This window comes from Myxocyprinus asiaticus, chromosome 1 (genome assembly GCF_019703515.2).
Source record: "Myxocyprinus asiaticus isolate MX2 ecotype Aquarium Trade chromosome 1, UBuf_Myxa_2, whole genome shotgun sequence".
NCBI classification, from domain to species: Eukaryota; Metazoa; Chordata; class Actinopteri; order Cypriniformes; family Catostomidae; genus Myxocyprinus; species Myxocyprinus asiaticus.
In genome coordinates this window covers 5,029,072-5,053,836 of record NC_059344.1, presented here as the reverse complement: position 1 = coordinate 5,053,836, position 24,765 = coordinate 5,029,072, and the positions used below count along the sequence as shown (strand labels likewise).

Genomic DNA, 24,765 nt, shown 5'->3' with positions numbered 1-24,765 from the left:
GTATTGAGGCACAGATCTGGGGAAGGGTACAGAAAAATTTCTGCAGCATTGAAGGTCCCAATGAGCACAGTGGCCTCCATCATTCATTAATGGAAGTAGTTTGGAACCACCAGGACTCTTCCTAGAGCTGGCCGCCTGGCCAAACTGAGCGATCGGGGGAGAAGGGCCTTAGTCAGGGAGGTGACCAAGAACCCGATGGTCACTCTGACAGAGCTCCAGCATTTCTCTGTGGAGAGAGGAGAACCTTCCAGAAAAACAACCATCTCTGCAGCACTCCACCAATCAGGCCTGTATGGTAGAGTGGCCAGACGGAAGCCACTCCTCAGTAAAAGGCACATGACAGCCCACCTGGAGTTCGCTAAAAGGCACCTGAAGGACTCTCAGACCATGAGAAACAAAGATTGAACTCTTTGGCCTGAATGGCAAGCGTCATGCCTGGAGGAAACCAGGCACCGCTCATCACCTGGCCAATACCATCCCTACAGTGAAGCATGGTGGTGGCAGCATCATGATGTTTTTCAGCGGCAGGAACTGGGAGACTAGTCAGGATCGAGGGAAAGATGAATGCAGCAATGTACAGAGACATCCTTGATGAAAACCTGTTCCAGAGCGCTCTGGACCTCAGACTGGGGCGAAAGTTCATCTTCCAACAGGACAACGACCCTAAGCACACAGCCAAGATAACAAAGGAGTGGCTATGGGACAACTCTGTGAATGTCCTTGAGTGGCCCAGCCAGAGCCCGGACTTGAACCCGATTGAACATCTCTGGAGAGATGTGATTTTTTTTTTTTTTTTTATATAAATTTGCAAAGATTTCAAACAAACTTCTTTCACATTGTCATTATGGGGTATTGTTTGTAGAATTTTGAGGAAAATAAAGAATTTAATCCATTTTGGAATAAGGCTGTAACATAACAAAATGTGGAAAAAGTGAAGCACTGTGAATACTTTCCGGATGCACTGTGTGTGTGTGTGTGTGTATATATATATATATATATATATATATATATATATATATATATATATATATATATATATATATATATATATACAGGATAAAGACTTACATCTGAACTTTAGTTGTGCATGTGAAGTGCATGCTGAACGGAAATCAAACAGTAAAAAAAAAAAAAAACCTCAACTTTAACTGGTGCATTATGTGTAAATACAATCATATTACGTTTTATTTGATAAAATGTGCTATAGAGTATCGAAACTCAGACTGATCATTTCAATACTGTAGTCTAATTATGGCTGGTTTCAGATGTTTCCACATGCATCAAGCAGTTGTTCTCTGATAGAGTTGAGCTCCATTAAGCCTTCTTGCAGTTTCTTGGCCAGGCTTTTAACCTCAGCAGTCACCTCCTTCTTACAGCCCTTCTTTACCTCCTTTGAATCTTTGGTGAAGTACTTGTCCATTTCTTTATGCAGGCTGGCCAACTTGGCCAGTGTATTGTTTGTTATCTCTTCAGCTTGTTCTACCGGGTCACTTACGAAGCTAATGGTTTGGAGGGCCCGTCGTACTTCCCAATCACCAGTGAAGTAGTTGTTTCGTCGTAGCAATGGGTGGCCACGTAGGCGTCGAAGACCTTCAGTGATAAACTGCAAACAGCGCTGCATCTCGACCAACTGGGCCTCATAGTCCTGAATGATTATTTCAATCTTTCTACGGTCCTGGGTGAGGATATAGTAAAACAAGAGGCAGTTTAAATGTAGTCATTTGTCAAAGGAAATATTTTGTTCAAAATCTATACCAACAGACTGTATCTTTCTTCTTCTTCTTCTTTTTGAGCAATTACAGAGCCAAGCACACCAGTGGAATATCCCGTGTAGGGCTGCATAGATTTGGGTAAGGCACTTTTTGCCTGGCAATTTTTTATGCAATTGCATCAAAGGCTTATGAAGCCCATATTTGTAATGCTCTGTAAAGGCATTATAATGCATTCATAATGCGTCATAATACAACTTATAATATGTTATAACTTCTCATAAATAATTGTAACCACAGTTATGATACATTATAAAACCTAACCTAAATGTTACAAAGCGATAAGTATAATGCAACATCCAATTTTATCCGCAAAAGTTGTAGTATATATACTGTATATATATATATATATAAAACAAATATTTTGGCCTATTTTATGCATTTCAATTTCATTACAGAATTCCATCAAATTTAATTTTATGTTTAACAAATACAACTTTAATAATAATTTAATAATTAAAAAAAATATGTCATCTACTAAACAGCCATTAATTAAACTTGCAAAATACATTGCATTAGTCAAGATTATTTAATGAAATTTAATTTAAAAAAATGCACAGAATACAAAGGAATACAGATTCACAGTGTACATTTTGAGACATTAAAAAATAAAAAATAAATGTACAAATAAAATAAAAAAATAGATTTAAAAAATAAAATTCTAATTCTCCTAACAGCATGTAATATAAGTGTATATTTAATGACAATATATGATAAAACATCAAATGCATCATAAATCAAGAGAAGTATTGAGACCCTAAAAATCCCCTAATCTTATTTAAAAAAATTTAATGTAGTGTATTTAAATTAATTTGTGCATATCGAGACATCAGCAGTTTTTATGCCTCCAAATAAGATGCACAAACATAAGTTTATTGAATACAGTCCAATATAGAATCAGTTTGATTTTTTAGGTGTGTTTTGTATTATTAAAGATTTCGCTACATGTGCGGTCAACATGCATATTTTTCTCGAATGTGTGCTACTGATATGTTTCAACAATGTAGCTTTAAAAGTTTGTAGGTGTTTTTCTTAATGTCTCAAAATTTACATTGAAAATGTGTTTCTTTTTAGTCTGTGCATTTGTTTCTAACTTCAATTTTACAAGCTTGACTTGTAATGTCTTCTAACCACTTAAATTAACTTAACTGATAAGAAGATATTGCTTTTGCCACTTTACTTATAGCATACCTAATTCATGTAATACAAATATATATAATACATTAAAACTTTTGTAGATAAAAAATGTATGTTGGTCATGGTATAATGCATTATACTCTAAAGCTACAAGTATGAATAGGTAAGTATTATAATTGTGGTTACAATTATTTATGAGAAGTTTTAACATATTATAAGGCATGTTATGAGACATCACACATGCATTATAATGTATTTTTCATCATGATGGTGCCACGGATGGCTGCCTCGGTGTGGAGCTCCTCAGTTCTTTTATTGTTTTTGTTTGTTTGTCCTGTGTTTAGTAATCTTTTTCCAGTCAGTTTTAACAGAGACGAACTGCTGAACATTCGACAGCATGTACCAGACAATCTTTTCCCGGTTTTCGAATATTCAGACGTTTTGCTAGACATTTTAGTTGGAGACGCAGCTCTGCTGTTCAAGAGACGCAGGCGAGGGAGATGAGCCGGTGCTCTGGTCAAACTCCGTCGGCGTGGATTTCGAACAGCGCTGCCGAGTATTCACTTAGCGAATCTCCGCTCTCTTCCTAACAAAACGGACGAACTACATCTCCTCACCCGCACAAACAAGGACTTTTCAACCTCTGCTGCCTTTCACAGAAACCTGGCTGAGTGAAGCCATTCCGGACAGCGCATTACATCTGCCAGGCTTTCAGCTGTTCAGAGCGGATCGCATCGCGGAGATAACGGGGAAAACGAGAGGCGGTAGAACATGCTTTTATATCAATGAAAGTTGGTGTACAGATGTAACAACGTTAAAGCGGATGTGCTGCCCTAATTTGGAAGCGCTCTTTATTAACTGTAAGCCTTTCTACTCACCACGGGAATTTTCCTCGTTTATTCTGGTGAGTGTGTATATCGCACCAAACGCGTGTTTGAATGGCGCGCTGCAACAGCTGGCTGATCAAATCACAGACATGGAACAACAATACCCGGACTCAGTTATTATTATTCTTGGGGATTTTAACAAAGCAAACCTCACACGTGAACTGCCCAAATACAAACAGCACATTACATGCCCCACCAGAGACAGGAACATACTGGATAATTGCTACACAACAATAAAGGATGCATATCTCTCTGTCCCTAGAGCAGCTTTGGGACTCTCTGATCACTGTCTGGTTCATCTTCTTCCAACCTACAAGCAGAAATTAAAATCAACCAAGCCAGTAGTAAGGACTGTAAAGAGATGGACCAATGAAGCAGAGCTGGAACTACAAGCCTGTTTTGACTGCACTGACTGGAGTGTTTTTGAGGCTGCAGCCACAGACCTGGACAAGCTCACAGATACTGTTACATCATATATGTTTCTGTGAGGATATGTGCATTGCTACTAGGATTTATTTAAAGTTCAACAATGAAAAACGTGGTTTACAGCAGAGCTCAGGCAGCTTCGTCAGGCCAAGAGGATGCTTACAGGGGTGGGGATAAAGTCTTGTACAATCAGGCCAAGAACACACTGAACAGGAAAATCAGAGTGGCTAAAAGAAGATACTCTGAGAAGCTGAAAAACAAGTTTTCAGCTAACGACCCTGCATCAGTGTGGAGTGGCATGAAACAACTCACAAATTACAGGACTCCTACCCCAACCCTGTGGGGAACCAACAACTGGCTGACGACCTGAATGTGTTCTACTGCAGATTTGAAAGGCCCAATCTCACACCCCACACCCACTCTGACCTTCACTTCACACAAACACCAACAACTCCTGCAACCCCCCTCCTCCCCCCTCCTGCTACTCAACCTGCACTTAAGATCTGTGAAGATGATGTGAGCCACGTCTTTCGGAAACAAAAGACGAGGAAGGCTTCAGGCCCAGATGGCGTCTCACCAGTGTGTCTTTGATCCTGTGCTAACCAGCTGGCCCCCATCTTCACACAGATCTTCAATAGATCACTGGAGCTGTGTGAAGTCCCATGCTGCTTCAAATGATCAGTCATTATTCCTGTCCCAAAGAAACCAAAAACCACAGGACTTAATGACTACAGACCTGTCACCCTGACATCTGTGCTCATGAAATCATTTGAGAGACTGGTGTTGGCCCACCTGAAGAACATCACTGGACCCTTTCTAGATCCCCTTCAATTTGCTTATCGAGCAAACAGGTCTGTGGATGATGCAGCCAACATGGGATTGCATCATATCCTGCAACATCTGGACAGACCAGGGACATATGCAAGGATCCTTTTTGTGGACTTCAGTTCAGCTTTCAACACCATCATCCCAGCTATACTCCAGAATAAATTACACCATCTCTCTGTTCCCATGTCTATCTGTCAGTGGATTACCAGCTTTCTGATGGACAGGCAGCAGCTTGTGAGACAGGGGAAACTCACTTCTAGCACCTGTACAATCAGCACTGGTGCCCCCCAGGGATGTGTGCTCTACTCACTACTCTTCTCCCTCTACACCAATGACTGCATCGCCAAGGACCCCTCTGTCAAGCTCCTGAAGTTTGCAGATGACACCACTGTCATTGGCCTCATCCGAGATGACGATGAGTCTGCATACAGAAGGGAGGTTGAACAGCTGTCTGTCTGGTGCAGTCAAAACAACCTTGAGCTGAACACGCTTAAAACGGTGGAGATCATTGTGGACTTTAGGAGACACACCCCAACACTGACCCCCCTCACCATTCTAAACAGCACTGTGGCAGCAGTGGAGTCATTCAGGTTGCTGGGCACTACCATCTCACAGGACCTGAAGTGGGAGACCCACATTGACTCCATTGAGAAAAAGGCCCAGCAGAGGTTGTACTTCCTTCCCCAGCTGAGAAAATTCAACCTGCCACAGGAGCTGCTGATACAGTTTTACTCAGCAGTCACTGAGTCTGTCCTCTGCACTTCAGTAACTGTCTGGTTTGGTTCAGCTATGAAATCAGACATCAGAAGACTACAAAGGACAGTTCGGACTGCTGAGAGGATTATTGGTTGCCCCCCGCCCCCTTCAAGAACTATACACTTCCAGAGTGAGGAAAAAGGCTGGAAAAATCACTCTGGACCCCACTCACCCTGCCCACTACCTTTTTGAACTGTTGCCTTCTGGCCGACGCTTCAGAGCTCTGAGCACCAGAACCGTCAGGCACGGGAACAGTTTTTTCAGGCTATCCATCTCATGAACAGTTAAACTGCCCCATTGAGCAATAACTATGTGCAATACACAGTTTAGTCTTTCTTATATTTATCCAACACATCCAACCTCTTCTGCCATTTCATTCCTCTGAAAAAAAACAAAAAACATTTGCACTGTACATAACAGATAACAGATTGTATTAGATTTGCACTACCCATGTGTATGTGTGTATGTATGTATGTGTGTGTCTGGACATATGTGTATAATTTTTATTATTATCTATGTCTTGCTGCTGTTTTTGTATTGTTTTTGTATTGTTGTACACTGGAAGCTCCTGTCACCGAGACAAATTCCTTGTATGTGTAAGCATACTTGGCAATAAAGCTGATTCTGATTCTGATTTATAATGCCTTTACAACGCATTATAAATATGGGAATAAGGGCTTCTTAGAAAGTGTTACCCATAATTACTTTTAACTTCAGACCAGTAGGTGGTGCTGGTTTGAAACTTTGCACACACTGTACCCTAAGGGCCTGATGGCAATGACAATTACCAAGTTTCGTTTCAATATGCACAAGGGTTGCCAAGACACAGCCTTACTTCCTGTTCTTCGCATCAGATTTGTTGGCCTGTTACAGTCTAACGGTTTTAAATATCAAAAATCCAATTACTCGTTTGTGAGGCTTGGTCTACCTTAAAAATTTTGCAAGGTCAGCTTAAGGTAAACCTTGGAAATTTTGTAATTATACAATAGGTACTACTTTCAGTGCTTGGCCCTTAATAATTAATTAAATCAAGGCCTTTACTGCATACATGCATGTTGTTGACATTATCCATGATGGTTGCTGAAGCTGCTGTGATGCCGCCCGCTGTGGCCACACCTAGTCCAATGGCCGAGATGACAATGGAAGCACCAAAAGTGACAGGAGCTAGCATCAGGCCAGCAATGGCTACAGCTCCGCCCACAGCTGTGGTGGTGCCTCCAGTGATGTTTGCGATTTTAGCACAATGCTGGAAGTTACTGAGGTCATCAGCGATGCCGTATAAGATCATCACATGCTGGTAGAGAAGTTCAGCTCGCTCCATGAAGAGCTTCAGGTACATGCGGAGGCCACTATGGACCTTATCAGCAATAGCTTTAAATGATCTTACAGAAGACAAATGAGAGAAAAGTTAATAAAAAAGTTTGACAGTTTGAAGCTATAATAAACACTGTGGAATACTTAGAAGCAGAATTGGAGTCATAACAAGATCCTTCAAGACCCAGACCAAAACCAGATCCCTTAAGACCCAGACCAAGGCCTGTTTGTTCAAGAACCAGGCTGTCCATTTTTAAGCCAACATGAAATAGCGTTTTAAAACCCATTTTACTTCCATAATCTGATTTATTTCAGGGGTATAACTGGGGGACAGGAAGGACATCTGGTGTCAAACCTGTGCCAAGTCAAATATGCGGATCACAGATGTTCCGCTGTGTTGACCCCTAACGGGTGCAGCCGGAAGAAGAAGAAGAATCCATCGGTAGTTGATTGGATGGTGAAATGTGGTCTAAATTACTTGTGGTTGAAGTGGAGAGTTTGAAAAGGTTAAAGGTCTTGGTAGTGTCAGCCAAAAAATCGTAAAAAAATAAATAAAAAAAAACTGTTTCAGAGGTGGAGCATTTTATTACATTTTGATAAATGATTACCAAGGTAAACACATTTTTTGTTTCATTGGAATAACGTGCACCAATGAAATCATGCGCAATAAAGTCAGGAACGTCTATTTAGAAATTAAATAGGGTCAATTTTGGTTTTATGTTGACTTTAATTAAAAGAATTAGAGAAAATCCTGAATTTATTGCAGTAGGGTCCTAACCAGGCACGATAACATTCCACCAACAAGCAATCAGTCAGTCCACACTAATCGCGACACGGTTGCCCAACGCAGTCGGGATTTCCTACTCCTGTTGTTATTTTGCCAAGCTCCACTTGACAGGAAATTCAGTATGTCTGTCCCCTCTTTCTAAATCGGTGTTCATGCTCAAAGCAGACAGGGCTACCTGGTGCAATGTTGCAGAAATAGAAACCAAGAGATCGACAGAACGTCCCGTCATGCATCGTGGTAAGTTAGGACAAGAAGTCTGATTAACATTAAAAAGACAAATTTTCGCATCACGTCTGGTTAGGACACGGTGTTCATTCCAAACCATGACACTTTGCAGAGTGACCATTGAATTCTTGAGAATACTCTGAAATTAAGATATAATTGGTTGAGGTAATTATCACCTTTAGTGTGTTGGAAACAGACTGCAGTATTGTCTGAGACCATGAAGACGCGGTCAGATTTACTCGTTATAAAGTCTGTGGGTGAAGTTTGCATGGGCGGACATGAAGCATGTTTGAAACCTGCAAAAAACGCTGCACTTCCTATTGGTCAATGCCACAAATTTACATGTCAAAGTTCACCAAACTTGAACCATGCTCCAGAAGTCTATCATGCAAAATTCCTGATCATGCGGATTCCTATTGGAATGTCTCTATATGGCCCGTGGAATTTGCCATAGGAAGGTAAATGTGCTCATGCCTCAAGCTAACATCAAGACCCAGGTCACATTTATGTGGACCTGAGAGGTCTCAAGACCAAGACCACAAGATGAAGACTCCAACTCTGCTTATGTGGGTAACTACTTTTGAACATAAGGCTTGTTTCACACCGCACGCAAAAGCAACGCGTAAGCAATGCATATCTTTTTTTGGCTGCAACTGCAGCTCTATCATGCAACAAAAGCGCAGCCAGTGTGTAAGCTGTTCACGAACCTGCAGCCGTCGTTACACTGCAGTTTCGCATGTGCACTGCTTTGGCGTTCAGTGTGAAACAGGCATTACAATGGACAGAACCAACTCAAGATCCTTTAAAGAAGGCTTACATGGTCTCATCCTCTTTAAAGCTGATTTGCTCATCAAAAGGTAGTTCATCCCAGACTGAAAAGAGCAAAGAAATGTTAAAACACACAGATTTGATGTGCACTGTGTAATTGTAATCCCTTTGATGCTAAACCTACACTCCACTGTATTCCACCACTCCATGAGGCTGTCAGTGTCCTGTAAATAAAAGACTCATTAATGATATCTTTCCAAAAGTTAGTTTTATAAATTAACGCAATTAGTTCACACACAAATGTAAAAAAAAATTATATCCTCATTTACTCCTTGAATTTAATATGGCTTCATTAAAGGTGCTGTATGCAATTTTTGGTGTTCTGGAATTTTCACAAGACTGAGCCATTGAATTAGACACACCCCTCTTTCCAAAACCCTTACGCTGAGACCAAAACCGAGCAGTAGAGCAGCATTTTGTGTTCCCATGGTTGTCAAATACAACAGTAGCACAACAGCGCCCCTAAACTGAAAATCTGAAAATGGCATTAAGCCTCAATGATCTGCTTCAACTACAACGCTATGTGAATGCGCAAAATCATTGACAGGCAGAAGGCGTCAGAGACCGCGGCTCGCATACACACTTTTGTTTGCTGTTTACAGAGACTGGTGAGAAATCTCAGGACAAATATTTGAGTGATAGGCCTATTTTTCAGGGAGTAGGAACATTTTTTGCATACCTTTCCAAGAAAAAAAATTATCGCTCACAGCACCTTTAATGGAATTCTGGCCAAAGTAAAGATGCCCATGTAGTTTGTAATGTACATGAACAAAAACTTAATTATTTTGTGGTAAGACTGACCCATTCCTCTTCTCCCTCTTCCAGCCTCTGATCTTCCTCTTGACCTTGTGCTCTTCTCATGTCCATCTGAGCAGACATCCATTCAACCTTGCAGGGAAGGAGCAATGAGAGTAGAAGAGAGAGAGGAGTGAGGCAAGATAAAGAGAGAAAGAAAATAAAAATACAAGAAGTTATATATAATAAGTTAGTTAAGAGGTTTGATGCACAAAATGTGTCAAAAATGCGTTATTATATATATTGAAAAAATGTGATACACGAAGGTTGTTCCGGTCAATTTTGACCACGAACAGTACAAGTGTTAGCCCAGTATGAAACAAACTTTAGGGTTAAATTAATAATTGCCTTTTACATAGGTAATTAATATACAAGTACCTTAGCAGCATCAGACAGGTAATAGTCTCCAGAGATAGCACCTGAAGGCTCAAGGTCATCAGGAAAGTCCTTTACATCTTTATTCTGAGAAGAGCAGGTGCACATATATACATAAGATGAGGTCGTAGGGAATGAGGTTACTGTAGAGTATGAACTGATACAAGCACACATGCATGCACAAAATGACCTTGAATCCTTTGTGATGCTTGCTCATTTTTGGGGATTTCTGAGGCTTATTGTCCTGAGGAAGTAAAAAAAAACACCAGCTTTAAAACACGTTTGTGTGAAGAATGAGAGAAGTATAAAAATGAAAAGATAAAAGGTACAGGAGTGTATTCCTCCCAGTCAGTATCCTCCGGAAGCTCATGGTCACCAGCCTTGAACAGATCTGCACCCTTTTGAGAGATCTCATCCACGGTGCACTAAATGTTTTAGAAAGATGACATCAACCAACCTTTTTGTGAGAATCTTACATTTGCCGGCTATTACTTCTTGGGGTATACAGAGTTCAGAAGGCAGACAATATATCACCTTTGAGTCTCGCTGGGGCATTGATGTCACTTGAAGAATTGAAGTTTTCTTTAGCTGCAAAAAGTAAAAAGAAATATGCCAATGAAAAGATAAAACACAGGTAGTAAAATGGTAATTATGACACTGGAAATCAGAAGAAAAAGACAAGTTTGTTCACCGCTGAAGCATCGTGGTCTATGGTTGCCTGCTGTTTGACCTCAGCATCTTCAATACTCTAAAAACACATGCACCAGCGATGTTTGCAAATATTCCCTTCAATGCTGTTCATGAATCATTTAATATTCATTTTCACATGATTCTCTGGAATACTTAATTGTGATTGGTCAATGGTTGCATTCTGTGGTCAAATATTTTTGTATAATAACATTATAATTGACATTATCCCTGGCGAGGGATTTCCTATATAGCTGTGCTAGTTCTATGTATTTCGTATCACTCCATACTATAATATAATTACTACTCAGAATAATTTAAAGTCAAATCGATATTTAACATCCATTTATTTATTCGGTGAGTAGCCAAATAATAAGGGGTCACTGTCGCAAAATAAGAGTGGCTGAATGTACATTATCCCTTGCATATAAAGTCTGAAATTGAATCGATTTTTTTAATACACCAAAAATGCTGAAAACTGTTAACAAGGCATTGAATCCTCTCAGTTTTTGTTTTTGAAGGTTTACCTTTGAATGTCTTCTTTGCAAGCGGGGAACTTTAAATTTTATTGGCTTCTTCTGTGCAAACAGTGGAGAAATAAAATGAAAGTATTTAATTAAGAAATGCATTAAGATCACAAGAGCATTTTAAACGAAGAACTTACTGGTCGACAGTCTTGCATCTCTTGATGTTTTCCATTGCCGTATGAAGGTGTGACGACATCTGTTCCTTTATTAAACTCTTTCTCGTGATCGGCTGCCTAAATGTAGAAAAAGATGACAATTCTATGAAATGGGTGCCTTTTCCATTTTGAAAAGATGATTTTTAAAGTAAAGTTCTGTAAACACTCTATCCGACAAAGAATGCCTTTAAGGGATAGTTCACCCAAAAATGAAAATTCTCTCATGATTTACTCACCCTGCTGGCATTCCAGATGTGTATAACTTTCTTTCTTCTGCTGAATATAAACAAAGATTTTTAGAAGAATATCTCAGCTCTGTTGGTCCTCACAATGCAAGTGAATGGGTGCCAACATTTTGAAGCTCCAAAATCCACAAAAAGGGAGCACAAAAGTAATCCATATGACTCCAGTGGTTAAATCCATGATCCTCAGACATGATATGATAGGTGTGGGTGAGAAACAGATACATTTTTAAGTAATTTTTTATCATAAATTCTCCTCCCTGCCCAGTATGGGGCGATATGCACAAAGAATGTGAATCACCAAAAACAGAAGAAGAAGAATGGGAAATTTTTGCACTTCAAATTTTGGATTTTGGAGCTTCAAAATTTTGGCACCAATTCACTTGAATTGAATGGACCTACAGAGCAGAGAAATTCTTCTAAAAATCATTGTTTGTGTTATGCTGAAGAAAGAAAGTCATACACATCTTGGATGGCATGAGGGTGAGTAAATGGGTGAACTAACACTTTAAAGCCGAACTGTGTAATTTCTGCGCCACCAGCGCTACAGAGTTGAATTGCAAAAATGTTTGTTGAAAAATGAATGTTTGTTTTCAAACAGCTGTCTGAATACGCCCCACATCTTCTGTTGATCGAATAAACAGACAGTCCCGCCCCCAACTGTGGGGGGGGGGGGGGGGGTGCCAAAAGTGAGTGAAATGGTGTCCTAATCAGATGAGATTTTTAAGATGAATATTCAGTGGAAGTTTTCATGAGTAAAACGTATCTCCCTAACCTAAAGCTCTAACCTAAACCTAACCAATAGTGTCCTAAAAGCAAATAAGAGGTGAACAAAGCAGACATCCTTACCCTAAACCTAATTAATAGTGTTCTAAACGCAAATGACATATGAAAAGCACATTTTATGAGGCAACCATATGATTTTGTATTGTTTCTAAGACACTTTCGTCTCAAATGTCAGCTTGCCTATTTGTCTGGGCTCGAACAGAGTCCAAAGTACAACACTCTATCAGGTGAGCTACCGCACAAGCTAATCATGTTGGAATACGCGTGTAAATGTAGGTGGGCCTGTAATATAAGCATTAAAATTGATCATTTTTTAAATTATGCATTAGTAAAAGTATTTCGCTGTCATAACATGGTAGTATGTGAGTAATAGTGCAAAAATGAAGGGCTCTATTTTCGTGAGTGCGCAAAGCGCAGCGCTACACTCTATGACCGTGTGCAACGTCTTATCCAATTTTCGTGAGAGAGCTAATTCTAAGTGCAATTTTCGTGCCAGTGCAAATGGCCGTTTGTGGGTGTAGTGCACAAACTGTGGGTGTATTGTATGTAATTGAAGTGGCGCAAAGCGCAATTTGCTGTTTTCCTGACAAACAGGTTGTTGCACTAAGACGTTTCAATACCACCTCTTAACTCAGTGCAAAGTTAAAATTCAGTTCCTGCATTTGCAGTTTGGAGAGTCCACCAGCAGGTAGTAATAAAGTTCATGTCCAATTTCTAAAAGTACAGTACATCAAATAACGTTCCTGACTATCACAAATGTTCAGGGGTAATCACTTGAGAGTTCTATTAAAGGGAGGCACGGCTGTCGTTCACTAGAGGGTGGAGGAGTGGCCGAGCACCGGACTACGGCGTATCGGAGAACCGGCAAGTAAATTATTATTTTTTTCTCTCTCTCTCCTCTCTCCATGTTGGCCTTTTCCCTCTCTTTTTAAATGTATTGTTAATTTGGCACGATAGCCGTTACGGCGTGTAGGTGCCACCTTTTTTTTGTTTTGTTTCCCTCCCCTTGTCCTCTCCCCTGATCCAGGTAGACGGGGATGACCTGCCGGCAGACGGGGCACAAGGCACGTCCTCCCCCCAGGAAAAGGGGGGGATGTACGTCATTCCGGGGGCTCCCCGGCCTGAGAGAACAGGGAGGATTGTGGCAGGGCGGAGGGCGGGGCCGGGTCATGATTCCGCACACCCGGCCTCTGATTGGGCTGATTAGCCCGAGAGGGATAAAGACCGACTGGAGACGGCAGTGTGTCAGAGAGAGAGAGTTGGACAGCTGTCTGACACCTGTGTGTTTGTCTTTTTGGTTTAGTTTCTTATTAAACGATTATTTATATTGTCAAGCCGCTTTTTGTTACCGCTTTTGTATTGTTACCGTTGCCAAGGGCGGGGGAGACCCCTACCGTCCACCAAAAACGCGGCGGGGCGTTCCATACGCCAGGGGCCAGAGGACTGCCTCCGATCCACCCAGGGAGGCGCGGCTGTCGTTCACTAGAGGGTGGAGGAGTGGCCGAGGACCGGACTACGGCGTATCGGAGAACCGGCAAGTAAATTATTATTTTTTACTCTCTCTCTCCTCTCTCCGTGTTGGCCTTTTCCCTCTCTTTTTAAATGTATTGTTAATTTGGCACGATCGCCATTACGGCGTGTAGGTGCCACCTTTTTTTTTGTTTTGTTTCCCTCCCCTTGTCCTCTCCCCTGATCCAGGTAGACGGGGATGACCTGCTGGCAGACGGGGCGCAAGGCACGCCCTCCCCCCAGGAAAAGGGGGGGGGGGATGTACGTCATGCCGGGGGCTCCCCGGCTTGAGAGAACGGGGAGGAATGTGGCAGGGCGGAGGGCGGGGCCGGGTCGTGATTCCGCACACCCGGCCACTAATTGGGCTGATTAACCCGAGAGGGATAAAGACTGACTGGAGACGGCGGTGCGTCAGAGAGAGAGAGTTGGACAGCTGTCCGACACCTGTGTGTTTGTCTTTTTGGTTTAGTTTCTTATTAAACTATTATTTATATTGTCAAGCCGGTTCTCGCCTCCTCCTTTCCATTAATCCCTTTACAGTCTGTAATTTATATACAAATTCTGACAAGAATCACATTTTCCATGCGTATAAAAGGAGAGGTGTCTCTGTCATAGAATTCATTATTCATTGCATACAGTCCATGTACAAAACCAACTTCTTACGAATGTGCTGTCTTTGTTTATATCGCTGGTGCTTGACAGGGTATGGACTATAATAGAACGCAGATGGTGGAAATCCCTGAGAAGAACTTCAGAATTCAATTGCACTAAACCCAGCCCATTTGTGCGTTGCGCGGGCGATTTCACCAAACCAACTTGCGCCTAGACTTAGTGCATACTTGCACGAATATACCAAAATTTTATGGCCATGCCCACTGACTTTGCGCTTATGACTTATGCCATAGAGATGCGCTTAACGCTAGCGCTCTTAAAATAGGGCCCTAAGTGTTTATAAAGTCATAATTTGTGTTAAAGTGAATAAAACACACAGTTGTGGAGCACCTCTAGTGTTAAATTAACAAGAAAGGTGCGGCAAAATGTAGAATGCCGCACATAAAATTCAGTTTTTGCATAAATGTAGTTATAGTAACGTTCATTCTATGAAACTAGGTTGAAATGTTATATATTTACAACACTAATATACAAATAAATATATATACAGTATATATACAAATATTTTATATTCATTTTCTATAATTGGCTATACTGACATGTAAAAATGCATAAATTTCGACACCATCACAAATCAAAATTCAGAAATTACACTGATCAAGTGTCCTACCTTTAAATCCCATGAAGGAGATCTCACAAACCCATTAGAATATGAACTCTGGAAAAACGAAATTCATAAGCAATTGGCTTATCTTAAGTGACCAGAAACAGAATATGAGATTCATTCTGAATGTGTATGTACAGTTTTCACCTTAAAATCACCAGATGAATAACTGTGTCTAGCTTCAGTCTTCAGTAATGTGTCTTCCTAGTAACAAAAGTATCAAATGAAATATGCTGTTAAAGTGGACACACACAAACAATCAGACTCATGTAGTTGCAAGTAGATTTCTCTACCTTGAACTCTGAGTGAGGCGTATAACCACATGCTCCCTTCAATTCATCCAACCTGTCTTTTTCCTACAACACAGGTGATATTATGCATTAATAATGCAGGATAAAAAGATGGGGTTTCCACAAATATCTACATATACTACGTATACTGTATAACTCAACATAATTATATACAGCATATAAACAAACTTTAAAATCTGGATGAGGTGTGAAACCACAAGCTCCCTTCAGTTCAGATTCGTCACTCTCCTGCACATGGTAAGCATTAACAGTGATGTAAGTTAAAGACAAAATCCACTAGAGGATATGGGTTACAATTATTTTGCCATAATATGGCAACTAATTATTTTTGAAAACTTTTACAAGACACCAATTATTACTAATAAGAAAAATGAACAATTCTTTGCTAATTATTTATAGTTTCTTAGCCAAACTATAGGCTGTTTATGGTTGTGTAAATAGTCACAGGCTCATGTATAGTCAGGACATTAATACGTGAAAAATTACTATTACAATTTGAAAAAAAAATTCAGAACTTCTTAAACTACTTCAAAGAGTTCTCATCAAAAAATCCTCCACGTGCAGCAATGACAGCTTTGCAGATCCTTGACATTCTAACTGTCAGTTTGTCCAGATACTCAGGTGACATTTCACCCCACACTTCCTGTAGCACTTGCCATAGGTGTGGCTGTCTTGTCGGGCACTTCTCACGCACCTTACAGTCTAGCTGATCCCACAAAAGCTTAATGGGGTTAAGATCCATAACACTCTTTTCCAATTATCTGTTGTCCAATGACTGTTTCTTTGCCCACTCTAACCTTTTCTTTTTGTTTTTCTGCTTCAAAAGTGGCTTTTCCTTTGCAAATCTTCCCATAAGGCCTGCACCCCTGAGTCTTCTCTTTACTGTTGTACATGAAACTGGTGTTGAGCGGGTAAAATTCAATGAAGCTGTCAGCTGAGGGCGCCTGGCGAACTGAATCGCGTAGCCGAGTCAGGCGGTCTGGATCAACCACCGCGATGGATTGGGAAGCGCAAGCCATGCGTCCAAATTTCGTGTGAGGGGGACCAAGGGGACAACGTCGTCGGACGTACCGGCAGGTGGGGCCTCGCGGCGGGGCAGAGCGCGAGGTGCCACAGCACGTCGTGGCCGTGCTGAGTCTAGGGACATCGAAGCACGTACCTGGCTCCTTGTGACCACCCCCGGAACAGCCTGGGACGGGGGAGGAAGAGGCCTGTCCTCGCGACCCGTGGAGGCTGTCACATCGGGGGTGGATTTGTGCCACAGCTGGGCGCTCAGGGGCGGAAAGGGCACCGCTGGAGCGCCAATCCTGCAAGATAAAGCCCGTGGATGGTAGTCGTGGTGATGACCGTACACACCGGGTATGTGACTCAGGGAGGAAGGAAGCCGCTCTTTTGTTGAACTGTTGGGTACTGCAGCCACTTGGGCGTGTGGCAAAATCAAACAAAAAGGCAACAAAAGATTTTCCACCCGGCCCTCCACCGGGGGATGGAGTGGTCTTTCTACCAGCTCCAGGTGAGTGGGTTCCCTCGTCCCTGGGTTGCCCGTCTCAGGGGAGCTTCGAAGACCTCCATGGGTTCTTCGGTGCTGGCTGTGAGACGGGTGGCGTCGGCTTCCTGCGGTGGGCTCCACGCCGGGGCCGGGCCGGAGGGGCGGGCTGCGGCGGAGCCGGTGCAGTCACCACAGGGGGACGCCCTTGGCGACGAGCAGACGGGGTGCGGGGTCTTGAGCCGCGCCGGGGCAGGATGTGCCGGATTGCCTCTGTCTGCTGCTTTACCGTCGAGAACTGCTGGGCAAAGTCCTCAACGGTGTCGCCGAATAGGCCCGCCTGGGAAATGGGGGCAGCGAGGAACCGTGTCTTGTCGGCCTCGCCCATCTCGACCAGGTTGAGCCACAGGTGACGCTCCTGGACCACTAGTGTGGCCATCGTCTGCCCGAGAGACCGCGCCGTGACCTTCGTCGCCGAGCACAGTTCCTGCATCAAATCTGGGGTGGAACTACCCTCGTGCAGTTCTTTCAGTGCTTTGGCTTGGTGGACCTGCAGGAGAGCCATGGCGTGCAGGGCAGAGGCGGCTTGTCCAGCAGCGCTGTAGGCCTTGGCCGTCAGGGACGACGTGAGCCTACAGGGCTTGGAGGGGAGCTTAGGGCGTCCACGCCAGGTGGCGGCGCTCTGCAGGCATAAGTGCACCGCGAGCGCCTTATCCACGGGGGAATCGCCATATAGCCCCTGGCCGCCCCGCCATCGAGGGTAGTGAGAGCGGGGGAACTGTGGAGTCGGGGTCGGGCAGTAAAAGGTGCCTCCCACGACTTCGTCAGCTCCTCATGCACCTCCGGGAAGAATGGCACTGAAGCGGGGCGCGGCTGGTCTGAGCGGCGCCGCGAGCCCAGAAACCAATCATCAAGCCGCGAGGGTTCAGGGGAGAGCGGAGGGTTCCACTCTAGCCCGACGCTCGCGGCCGCCCGGGAAAGCTTGTCCGTCATTTCGGCATCAGCCTGTAACTGGGCGACCATCCCCGAAGGGGGAAGCCCAGCTGAGGCTTCTGCGTCCGACTGGACAAGCCCGCTCTCCGATGCTGCGCTCGAGAGCTCATCATCTTCGCGGGCCTCGAACAAGAAGCCAGACTCGCCGTGCGACGAGCCGGCGAACTCATCCGAAAGCCCGATTGGGGCAGACGAGCGTGCTGGGGAATGGGAGGTCCGCGGGGGGATACCCGGCGGAGGCGATCCCATTGAGGTCCCCAAATCGCCCCCAGCGCCAGCCGCGCTGACCTCAAACCCGTAGGTAGGAGGACCAAGGCGGGGAGCCGCTGGGGTGGCTTGCTTCCTTACGAAAGCAAGCCGCGACCGCAACGTTGCCATGGTCATGTTCTCGCAGTGAGAACATGAACCATTCATAAACGCTGCCTCCGTGTGGGTCTCGCCCAGACACGAAAGACAGCGATCATGACCATCCGAAGTTGAGAGAAAACGACCGCAACCAGGAATAACACAAGAACAGAAAGGCATCTTTAGAAAGACGCGTCTTTAAAAAGACGTTCCGTGTGTGCGCTCTTTTAGAGAAATATACTCTTTTAGAGGGGAAAAACGCTCTTTTAGAAAATATACTCTCTAGTTTTTCTGCCGAAGTGCCCAGGGGCGTTCTCTGCAGTGCACCAGTGCAGAGGAGGGAGAAGCCGCTGAAATGCGCCGTCAGATCCAGCAGAGGTGAATGAACAGTGCTATTCAGCTCAATGAGCATGACCGTTCGGCTCCGAAGAGAAAATCTGAATGAGTGGTTGCATACCAGCTCCTTTTATACCCGTATGTTCGGGGGAGTGGCATGCAAATACCACTCGCCAATTTTCATTGGCCTTTTATCAAAGACCAGAGGTGTCTCGGGCTCCCAAGAGTGACCCCTAGTGTCACTACATCGACACCAACATCAAGTGAGTGACAGATAGGGAACAATGATTGACTGATGAGTTTCTAGAGAGAGCTGTTTCTTTTTTGCCATTTTTGACCTAATATTGACCTTAAGACATGCCAGTCTATTGCATACTGTGGCAACTCAAAAACAAACACAAAGACAATGTTAAGCTTCATTTAATGAACCAAATAGATTTCAAAATTAGCAATTTAGCATGTTTACTCAAGGATAAGGTGTTGGAGTGATGGCTGCTGGAAATGGGGTCTGTCTAGATTTGATCAAAAATGACTTTTTTCAAATAGTGATGGTGCTGTTTTTTACATCAGTAATGTCCTGACTATACTTTGTGATCAGTTGAATGCCAGTTTGGTGAATTAAAGTAGCAATTTTCTTCCGAAACAGCAAAATCTGTACATTATTCCAAACTTTTGGCTGCCAGTTTATATTATATATATATATATATATATATATATATATATATATATATATATATATATATATATATATATACACTGTATATAGGATGGACCAAATAAAAACAGGGCCACTATGTTTGATTGCTCATATCTTAAAAATGCATAAAGGCATTTGCAGGATTTTTGGTGTACTTCTACTACTTTTTTGTACACAACAAAATGACTGTGAGGTCATTGTGAGCAACAACTTGTTACAAATAAATAAATAAGTAAATTGCAAACTTCGCCATGTGGCCCCGTTTTGTTTGTTTTTTTAGTTTTTTTGTTTTGTTTTTTAGTTTTTTGGGCCGAACGATTTAAGTATGTCTATACAGTATATTACCATACAATATATATATATATGTGTGTGTGTGTGTGTGTGTGTGTGTGTGTGTGTGTGTGTTTTAAACCAATTCCAATACCTAGAGGTTGGGTGGCCAATGGCCAATATAATGCTGATGCATACTTTGTTTCAATATTGGTCTTGTCAGTCTAACAATAAAAGCAATTGTAATGTGATGATTGTGATGAAAATTTTATTTTAATGATATACAAATTCGAAAACACACACCTACGTAGATACCTTGCAAAAAAGTATAATTTAGGCTTACCCTGGAGAAGCCAATTACGTATCCTCTATGTGGAACAAATGTGACTTTCACTTTCTTTTTTTGTTTCTGTAACAGAAGAAATAAGTTGTAATAATGAATAACTAGAAGACAAGACAAAACAGAAACATTATAGGTCTGTGCTATACCTGTCCATCCATTTCCTCTGGATTTTCCTCTTCAGGATATTTATCGATCTCAGGTACCTGTAAAGTTATGTTTTATTATGTTTGTTAATCAAGGCCCTCCACTTTGGACTATCAATCCAATTTTTTATAGTTAACACAATTAAACTCAAATTATCTGTGGTAATGTGCCTCAAAATATGACGTTAAGACACAATTTGATTTGCAAGACTAAGCATCTTGAAGACAACTACAAATGGACGATTGATTTACGATGCCTGTCACTGGGCGAAGTGCTTCAGAAAGTGTGAAGTTTAAAGTTTTTATCCAAAGAAGGATTTTTGGAAAAAGACTTCAAAGAGAACAAACAGAAATGTCCAGTGACAGAATCACATTTCTATCTATTTGTGGCAACACACATCACAGTTCAGGAAGTCATAGTCTAACAGTTAAAGACCTGGTTTTTCCCTAAGGTAAGGGAAACCGTTAAGGGATTTACTACAGTCAGTGAGGTTTTACCATAACAAAATCCAACTGTTACCATAGACATGACATGTCTTCCAACTGTGTGGTTTAATCATTGTCACACAAATCACGAGTACAGTTGATTTCGATTTTTTGAATACATTTTACAATCTATTACTCACGCCCCGGCAATTTATGATATCAAAACACTTTTACTTAAACGCATGATTTGAAAAACAAAACATTTGAACACTTGTATTACAGACCTACCTACATATACACACTTATTCCAATGTCATTAGCTTGTTTGGTAGCTCACTTGAAAGAGTGTTGGACTTTGGACTCGACGGCCGCTGTTTGAGACCAACCGAAGACGCACGGAAGTGAAAGTGGTATAGAAGCAACACAAAATTATGTGGATACTTTAGTTAATGTGTGTTTTCTTTTCCTTTTCTTTTTTATTTGCATTTTAAAACACTATCGGTTAGGGTTAGGTGCTGGTTAAGGGTAAGGATGTCTGTTTTGTTAAACTCTCATTTATCTTTCCGGACACTATTGGTTACGTTTAGGATAAAGTTTTAGGTTAGGTTAGGTTTAGGTTAGGTTATAGTTTATCTAAAATTCACCTTAAAAATCTTGTCTGATTACAACCAGACACATGGTGTCTCATCCAGATTACATTTCGCTCAATTTTGGGGCCCCCCACTGGAAATTTCACTGGGAAACTGAAGCCAAACGTGTAATGAAGCACGTAATTTCAGTTTTACAAAAACATTGCAATCCTCACGTCAATTTCATGAGATCAGGCTGCAAAAAACATCCTGAATTTTGCATACGGACCAATTAATGTAAGATTCTGCTTTTACGGCCGGTAAGCTCCCTCTTGAGAAAGACACCTTTGAATTTGAACACTGTTCAAATAAGAGGTGAATTAGAGGTGCAAGATGTTAAGATGCTTGTATAACTGTGCAGAGAACTGACTGTCATCCCAAATGAAGAATATTAGTCGTGGCCAGTAGGGGTATAGGATATACAGTATATAAATATTCGCGATATATCACAACTGAACTTGCAATATGATTTGAACGCATCCATTTGTACAGTTTATAAAGATGCAGAGGGCAGAGTATACTAGGCACACTTCTGGTATTTGTACCTATTAGATCGCCCTCCAGCAAGTTATCGAATTCTCATTTTGCATGACGGTCGAATCTGTACCCCGTTAATAGCTTTTCATCGCTAAGATGGTCTAAAAGGGAACTCTGCACAAATTCGCCTTGCCAACTAGAGTCTTCAATTGGCTGTATAAACTTGCTTATTTCTTCATTTTTAGAAACCTTGTAACTCTTAACCTACACTTAAGGTACTTAGGAAAATGGCAGTTAAGGGGCTTTATGCAACACTTAATGGTTATTAAGGGCGAACTTAAGTAAAAAAAATATATATAATACAAAGGGAAATCGTAAGGGATTGTGACATTTTACCAATAAAAACCCTAAATAACACTTAAGGTTTATTGTCTGCAACACTCTTAAGTTTAAGGGAAACTTTAGAGTGATCTTAAGGGAAAATTACACTTAAGGTGCTTTATGCAACCGGGCACTAGTCAGCTGGTAAAAAGTTGTAGATTCAACTTCAAGTACGGTGGACCCATAAACTGGAGGGTTGCTGAGATCACAATCCTCTTAAAATTATAATAATAAAAAAAAGTTAAAAAAGGAAAAGTATACTACAAAATAAAAGCAAATAATAGATGCAATCTTTCATCTCAGTTGGGAAGAGTTATGTAGATTAATTATATTTATTCAAATACTACCCAAAGAACTATCGTGACATCCCAAAAAGATGAGTTTTTTTAAGCTTAATGCTCTATGGAGATTTAAATGAATAAAACCTACCTCCATAAATGACACCTGACCAATAGTGTCCTAAAAAGCAAACGTGAGGTAATCTTTTTTTCTATTCGAAATGAACGGCTAAATTACCAATAGTGGTGATAGCGTCATTACCGACCAACCTTACCGATAGTGCCATAAAAGCAAATATGAGACAACCCCCCCTCCCCCATTTAGTGACACTTCTATGACGCGCTTTGCTGGTTCGAAGTCCGACGCTCTATCAGTTGCGTCACCGCGCAAGTCAATCATGCTTGAATAAGCTTGTATACGTACTTGGTTATGTAATGCAAGCGTTAAATTATGTTGTCTTTCAAATCATGCATTACAGTAAAAGTGTTCTAATGTAATAAGATAGTATTAAGTGGGGAACAGACCGAAAGATAACTCTTTATAAAGTGTTAATCTGTTGTATTACTCATGATTTGAGGAAAGTGAATAAAACTCATTGCTGTTGCGCCTCTAGTGGGGGTTTTTTCACCAGAATACTGCAGCAATACATAGAACGAGGCACGTAAAACTTTACTATGAGACCAAATCTTTATAATTTGTGAATAACTTGTAAGAAATAGTAGTAGTACATTACCTTTGATGGTCGGTGTGGCACAGGAGGCTTGAATTTCTGTGGCTGTTTCTGTTAAAGAAAATTACAATAGGGACATGCAGGTCAAAGAACAGCACACCAAAGACAAAGTCAAAATGTTTTATTTCAGTAAGAGTTTGTAGTCCTTTTCCTCCCCATTCTATCCATAATTTTTTAAATGAGGACATTATTTCCTCCTAAATAAAGCATTGATTAAATATGTGGTCCAAGTTAAAAAGTTATGATACCTGTCCATAAAATGAATACTGATTACATTTACAGTAAGTACTGTGTAGTCCTACACAAACCTTGGACTCTTGAGTGGAACTATTTGATCCTTTGTCTGAACCTTCAACAGATTTTCCCTGCAGGTGTAAAATAATACAATAATAACTGAAGTTCTGCAGTAAATATGATGATCAAGTGCAACAGATGGATTTAATGTTAAGAAAGAGTGAGTAATTTCTGCGATACTAGTAGTAGTAGTACCACATGGAATTGTAAAAGTAATTATTGTTTCTAAACATTATTACACATTACACACAATTATTAATTCATTGAATGATACAGATTAAAAAGTTAATTATGGTAATTACCTAAATGTTTTTTTGTTGAGAAAACACTATGGTAAATGCATACCTTTAATTTCGAAATGCAATTTATGGCATGAATATACATAAAAATACACACACACACACACACAATTAACTGCACGACTCAAACTGCAAGCTTAGTTACAATTAATATTAATAATAATATAATTAATATTATTATAATTAATATTTCTAAATAAGATTGCATTTATAGTTTTAGAGTTGTGCAGTTATATTTTTTTACAAAAGGTTTCATGTTAACAAAATTAGTTAAACTAAAAATACTAACATTACTAACTAACATAACTAACATTAACAAAGATTAATGAATGCTGTAAAAAATACTGTATATTGTTCATTGTATGTTCACGATACCTAATGCATTAACTAATGCTAACAAATGAAACCTAATTGTAAAGTGTTACCAAAAAAAATCAATGAAATAAAATGCAAATGCAAAATAAAAATAGACAATTTGTATATGACAGCAACATTGGGGAATACAGTAAACATAACATTTTACCTTAGATTCCCTGCGCTGCATATGAATAATCTTGGGTTTTGATGATTTCTTCTGTTAAGAAAAAAACAAATATATATATATATATATATATATATATATATATATATATATATATATATATATATATATATATATATACACTACAAAATTAATGTTTCTGAAAGGCATTATGATTATTGAAATGATTTATGTTTCATACTGATTTAAACTCCGCTTCTCCATTCTGGTCTTTATATGATGAAAAAATGCCATTCGTGCTGTCTCCGTTGAGCTAATGAAATTTACATTCCAAAAAAAGAGAAACTTGAAATGTATTTCTTTTTCCTTTAAGGTTAAAAACAGTGTTGATCATACATGAAGATATTTATGACCAAAAGCAGAGAAATCCCAACAGAAAACAGCACCTCACCTTGCAACCCCTACCCAGTGTGCCCAGCTGAGAAGCCTTAGGCTCATCTCCAATTTTATCCTGAAGTCAAAGATTTTCCGTTCAT

At 40.9% G+C, this 24,765-nt stretch overlaps 1 protein-coding gene across 1 annotated transcript; it reads right to left on the bottom strand.

Annotated features, from left to right (window-relative positions):
• Positions 1-1,141: 1,141 nt before the first annotated feature.
• Positions 1,142-24,722, bottom strand: LOC127441609 (uncharacterized). The gene is made up of 22 exons (XM_051699207.1): positions 24,681-24,722; positions 24,471-24,542; positions 24,272-24,322; positions 23,464-23,520; positions 23,159-23,206; positions 20,237-20,293; positions 20,091-20,156; positions 15,603-15,665; positions 15,457-15,513; positions 15,316-15,363; positions 11,479-11,574; positions 11,342-11,392; positions 10,819-10,875; positions 10,662-10,715; positions 10,457-10,552; positions 10,318-10,371; positions 10,131-10,214; positions 9,759-9,845; positions 9,082-9,121; positions 8,947-9,001; positions 6,852-7,185; positions 1,142-1,675 (listed from the first exon to the last, which is right to left on the bottom strand). Exons 3-22 carry the CDS (start codon positions 24,290-24,292, stop codon positions 1,262-1,264), a joined length of 1,839 nt encoding a protein of 612 aa, XP_051555167.1. The 5' UTR covers positions 24,293-24,322; positions 24,471-24,542; positions 24,681-24,722; the 3' UTR covers positions 1,142-1,261.
• Between the last annotated feature and the right edge of the window lie 43 nt (positions 24,723-24,765).